Below are 6,081 nucleotides of genomic sequence, written 5' to 3'. Positions count from 1 at the left end.
TCTCCAAATGGAAATAGATGCTCTCCTTCAGAAGTTTCTCTTACAGCACCTCAAGGGAAAGGGAATCAAGTGCAGCCAAAAGGAAGTTGCATGATTAGATCCTCGATTGCATGGGTTGAAGAAACGGGTTCATAACCTTGATTAATCCAAAATACTCCTCATTAACCACAAGGTTTGGATGATGGTTAAGAATGCAACACCCGAGCCCACTCCTCGTGCTTTTACTCTACCTCTGGTGAAGAGCCTGGTTTTTTCTTCAGCTCCTCACATTTCCGCAGCTTGCAGATTTGGTGGCCGGTTTTGCGGTTTCGGCAGCTGCTGCATTCTCCGCAGTTGATGAGCCTCCTGCAGGGTACACACAGCCCGCACCTCTTCCTCTTCTTCTTGGCTGGCTGGCTGCTGGTGGGCAGACCCTGCTGGGACAGGGGGCAGTCCGGCAGGCTGGCGAGCTGCAGTGCCCCATCCGCCATGGCAGCCAGGGCAGCGGCGGGCGAATGCAGGGCAGTCATGATGATGATGCCAGGGGGGAGGGAGATGGCCCCGAGAGGGGTGGGAAGGGTAGAGAAAGCGCCGTCCACTGCAGGCGGCAGCAATTCGCCCGGACTTTGCTGCCTCAGCTCACCAGGGGCTGGCTCACCCTGCCAGGTGCCAGGCACCCGGCCAGGGCTGTGGGGGGTGCACATTGCGGCTGCTCTCCTCTCCCAGAGCCGACCACTGTCACTATTCCAGAGGGATCCTCCTGAGCGGCCATTCGGAAAGCCTGGTGCCAGCGGACACTCCACCCCTTGGCCAGTTTGGCGGCAATCCGTGGAAAGCCTGGACCTTTCCTCCTCGGAATCAGAGTCCACCACTACCACACTGACTTCCTCCGTCTTCTCCTGCTGCTCACAAGTTTTCCTGGTGCAGCCGAAGCCTCTTCCAGCAGACATGGTTCAAAACAGCAGCAGCCAGACAGACCTCAGCTCCCAGGAAAGTTCTCCTCACTGTCCCAGTGCCTGTGGCTCACAAAGTGCTGTCTCTCTATCACACTTTCCCCTTCTTTACATCTTTCTTTTTCTTCTATTTTTTGTGTGTGGAAGTGAAGCAAGCAGCTGGAAGAAAACACACAAGAGGCCAGTTAGAATCTGGATGCCAAGAACTAACACACACGCACACACATCTGCAAGGCAGAGAATTGTTCAAGTGAACTTAAGCACGGCAAATTTCTTCTGGTCCAGGACTTTCATTTTTTGGCGGAAAAGTTTCTGCCTGGGTTTCAACTTTTTAAAGATGGTCATAGAGATATACAGCACAGATACAGCCCTTTGGCCCAACTCATCAACACAGACCGAGTTTCCTAAACTGAACTAGTCCTATTTGCCTACATTTGTCAGGGGTAGAATGTAGGAAGCAAAATGTGGGGAGGCATGAGGGTTTTTGGAAGCCCTGAGCCATTTTATTGGTGTGGAGATGCCGGCGTTGGACTGGGGTAAACGCAGTAAGAGTTTTAACAACACCAGGTTAAAGTCCAACAGTTTATTTGGTAGCAAATGCCATTAGCTTTCGGAGCGCTGCTCCTTCGTCAGATGGAGTGGAAATCTGCTCTCAAACAGGGCATACAGAGACACAAAATCAAGTTACAGAATACTGATTAGAATGTGAAACTCTACGGCCAACCAGGTCTTAAAGACACAGACAATGTGAGTGGAGGGAGAATTAAGCACAGGTTAAAGAGATGTGTATTGTCTCCAGACAGGACAGCCAGTGAGATTCTGCAAGTCCAGGAAGCAAGCTGTGGGGGTTACTGATAGTGTGACATAAACCCAACATCCCGATTTAGGCCGTCCTCATATGTGCGGAACTTGGCTATCAGTTTCTGCTCAGTGACTCTGCGCTGTCGTGTGTCGTGAAGGCCGCCTTGGAGAACGCTTACCCGAAGATCAGAGGCTGAATGCCCGTGACCGCTGAAGTGCTCCCCCACAGGAAGAGAACAGTCTTGCCTGGTGATTGTCGAGCGGTGTTCATTCATCCGTTGTCGTAGCGTCTGCATGGTTTCCCCAATGTACCATGCCTCGGGCGCTGAGCAGAAACTGATAGCCAAGTTCCTCACACATGAGGACGGCCTAAACCGGGATGTTGGCTTTATGTCACACTATCAGTAACCCCCACAGCTTGCCTCCAGGACTTGCAGAATCTCACTGGCTGTCCTGTCTGGAGACAATACACATCTCTTTAACCTGTGCTTAATGCTCCCTCCACTCACATTGTCTGTATCTTTAAGACCTGGTTGGCTGTAGAGATTCACATTCTAATCAGTATTCTGTAACTTGATTTTGTGTCTCTGTATGCCCTGTTTGAGAGCAGATTTCCACTCCATCTGACGAAGGAGCAGCACTCCGAAAGCTAATGGTATTTGCTACCAAATAAACCTGTTGGACTTTAACCTGGTGTTGTTAAAACTCTTACTATCCCATTTTATTGGAACGGCCTCCAGCCAATGGAAAGGACATCCTTCCAGCAGTGTTCAAGTACACACACCCAGCACTCACATCTGATGCTGCAGAAACCCCATCTCTTTCTGGCTAAACAGGAAACAAGATGCGGAGAGAGACAGAGAGAAAGAGATAAATATTTCACCTCTATCTTAATGCCAGAGATTTACAATGAAGTTTAACTCCATTGATATCTCTTGGTGCTGATACCAACAGGTCTGTGTCCTGATTTTGGATTTAACCACCGTCACATTTCAGGATAGTCAAGTTAAAAGTCAGTGTCTTAAGTTACAATTCAGTTCCATCCACACAAATGGATGGCCCATAACTTCTGCAGAGTGTCAATCTCCATCAGATTGCCACTCTTCACAGACTTGCCCGTGCTGGGATTCTGAAGCCCCTGTCTTGCACACTGTGACACAGACTGCAGGCTGCCATTGAGCAGCATCCAGCATCAAATGCTCTGCAGAGGAAACTTCAGACATAGAATCAATGAACACAGTGGAAGCATCTCACCGAAATGATGCTGCTGATGCCAAAGCACTGAGGTCCACAGGTAAAGAAGCACTATAAGCCAACTTTGGTGCATTTTAAAATGTTGTCAGTCACTAATAGAGGATTTGGAAGATCTGAGAGCTATCATTGGTGATTGTATACAAGACAGTTTGACCACTGAATGAAGGGCGTTCCAAGTATTGGTCTGGGCCTCACCAGCCACCCACTTTTGGAAAGTGACAGCAGAGCACCTCAAATCACATAAGAATATTACACAAGATAGAACAGAGTGCATCAATTCAAACACTTTATTGCAATGTGCAAATAGTCAGGCGATTGTTGTTAAAATGTATATACAAAGGTCTGCTTCCTTGCAGACAAAACCTCAAAAGAAAACAGGTTTAATCAATGCCCAGCACATCAGTGACACGTAGTGAAGTGTGACTGCAGGTGGTCACATTACACTTTCTCTTCCTGAGGCCTGTTTTACTGCGCCTCATGCAGATGTAACTTTCAGTGGAAATGCTGTGCATCCAATAAACGTTATTAAGGTTACTTGGGTACAGTCTCAAACTGTACTAGAGAGAAACACATTCAACTACCATTTAAGAGACTAGAAATTTACACTATTATATTCTTGCCAGTCCTGCGGTTGTGGAGTTTAACAACACCAGGTTAAAGTCCAACAGGTTTATTTGGTAGCAAAAGCCACACAAGCTTTCGGAGCTCTGAGCCCCTGGGGGCTCAGAGCTCCGAAAGCTTGTGTGGCTTTTGCTACCAAATAAGCCTGTTGGACTTTAACCTGGTGTTGTTAAACTTCTTACTGTGTTTACCCCAATCCAACGCCGGCATCTCCACACGTTGTGGAGTTTGGCAGAGGTGCCATCAGTCACAACTAGAGCAGGTAGCCCCTGCCTTTCTGAAGCCATACTGCTTTTCCTCAAACAACTGAGAAAGCTTCAATTCCCTGAAGATCGATATATATATATATATATTATATATAAGCTATCCATGGAAAACCAGCATAAACTTTCATTATATTGCACATAGAGTTTATGTAGCATCTAAATGCCGAGGGAGTATAAATCATTGCTTTTGACATGGAGGGGTGAGGTGACAGAGGAATATGGATGGGAGGATACAAAAGAGGGTGTAGACAAGAGGATGAGAATACAGGGGGGGGGGGGAAGGCAAGGAACAGAAAGGACTAGGAGAGGCAGAGAGAAAACGAGACAGAGACAAAGAGAAAGGGAATGAGGAGGAAAGTACTCAAGAGAAAAAGACTGTATCAGACATGGACACAAGAGTGTCAAATTAAGATTTTATGCAAATAATTACAATCAAACTGATATGCCGATGTGCTAGGTTTCAACATTGCAATCCATACCTTGTATGATTTGAAGTTACATAGAAATATCAGTGAGTACACTACTTAAAGCAAGTGCCTCTTTGTATGTGTACACTTTCTGGTTCTGCATTCTGAGCATTGACAGGTTGACCACTCCTGCAATCACATAACAGTGGATCTCAAGCAGCTAGAGGAGGGAAGGTGAACAACATTTTAGGATCGATTTCACCTAGTGGAGAGGGAGCAGACTGACCCAGGACGTAAAACAGACAAGATCAACAAATTCAAGAGGGAACATCATCACTTACCTTTTTCATATTCGCTTCCTTCAAACCACAACATCACAATATCTTTCCCAGTCCTGTATATTCTGTAGCCACCAGGGCTATCAGACAGCAGTGTAATCTCATTTAAGCACCTCTACGTTGCAGCATCCCTTAAAGCTATCAGCCAGGACTCAGTGGTAGCTCTCTTACCTCTGAATCACAACGTTATGGGTTCAAGTCTCACTCCAGGAATAGACATAAAATCTGGGCTTACTCTTCGATGGAGTGCTTCACAGTTGTGTTTTGGATTAGACAGATACAAATTTGAAATAGTTTGTCCTCTCAGGTGCACGTAAAAGATACCATGGCACTGGACAAAGAACAAGGGAGGGCCTGGCCAATATTTACCCCTTTAGCAACCAATAGTAAATAAAAATCATTTATCCTGGTGTTGTTTGTGGGATCTTGCTGTGTGTCAATTGATTGGCACGTTTCCCGATGTTGCAATAAGTGAGTGCACTTCAAGAATACTTGGTTGGCTGTGCCGCTCCTGGGGGAATGTATGGAGTAGGATAACTGCTTGATCATTCTGACAACTGACCCTCACAACAGGCCAGTGAGGGAAGGCTGGAGGCTGCTCATGCAGAATGCGGCCAGTCCTGGTGATGTGATCCCTTTAAGTGCACTGTTTTGAAATGCATGTTACAAATCCAATAGATAAAAACACTGAGAAGCCCAACAAAAAAACCAGTTAGTGATTTCTATACAGGTGCTGAAAGGTTGTTCCAATTGGAAATCTTGATGTTTTAAGTGGCTAATAGTAATGGTCACCTTGCTGCTGCTGCTGCTGATGATGATGATGAAGGGCTGCACTGTGAAAGCAGCACCTTCCACACAGCCAGCAGCCCCGGGCAGGAGCCGCTGTCAGCGGCCACAGCTTCCAGCAGCAGCCCCGACGGCGGCAGCAGCAGCAGGGAGACCACCGGACAGCACCCTCTGGACACTGGGCAGAGAGACTGGAACCGAGTCCGAGAGACAGACAGCCGCCAGACACACACACACACTCCCCCCCAACTCTTACCCCACACCAAACTCCCGCACCTCCAGGAAGCCAAAGCAGTTGGTCAGCTCCTCTCCTCCGCTGCCCACTCCACTCCTCCCCCTTCCCCGACTCCGCGGCTCCGCCCCTCACATTGGCCCCGCCCCCTCATCTGCTTCCCCCCGCCTCCTCCTCCACTGGCCGACAAGCCCACACCCCGGCCCCGCCCCCGCCCCCGCCCCCGACGGCCCCGGCCCCGCCCCCGCCCCCGCCCCCGACGGCCCCGGCCCCGCCCCCGCCCCGACGGCCCCGGCCCCGCCCCCAACCGCCCCGGCCCCGCCCCCGACCGCCCCAGCCCCGCCCTCGACCCCGCCCCCGACCGCCCCGGCCCCGCCCCCGACTTCATCCCGGCTCCGCTCCGGACTCATCCCAACTCCGCCCACACCCCCGGCTCCGCCCCCG

General features: G+C 49.5%; 1 protein-coding gene across 1 annotated transcript; it reads right to left on the bottom strand.

The window, feature by feature from the left end:
- Window positions 1-221: 221 nt before the first annotated feature.
- LOC144494652 (uncharacterized) lies at window positions 222-5,763 on the bottom strand. The gene is made up of 2 exons (XM_078213855.1): window positions 5,662-5,763; window positions 222-1,091 (listed from the first exon to the last, which is right to left on the bottom strand). The coding sequence occupies exon 2, from the start codon at window positions 927-929 to the stop codon at window positions 222-224; it is 708 nt and encodes a 235-aa protein (XP_078069981.1). The 5' UTR covers window positions 930-1,091; window positions 5,662-5,763.
- Between the last annotated feature and the right edge of the window lie 318 nt (window positions 5,764-6,081).

The sequence above is a fragment of the Mustelus asterias genome, chromosome 6, assembly GCF_964213995.1.
Source record: "Mustelus asterias chromosome 6, sMusAst1.hap1.1, whole genome shotgun sequence".
NCBI lineage: Eukaryota > Metazoa > Chordata > Chondrichthyes > Carcharhiniformes > Triakidae > Mustelus > Mustelus asterias.
Note: the sequence above shows the minus strand (reverse complement) of the source record. Positions and strands in the feature narration are given on the sequence as shown.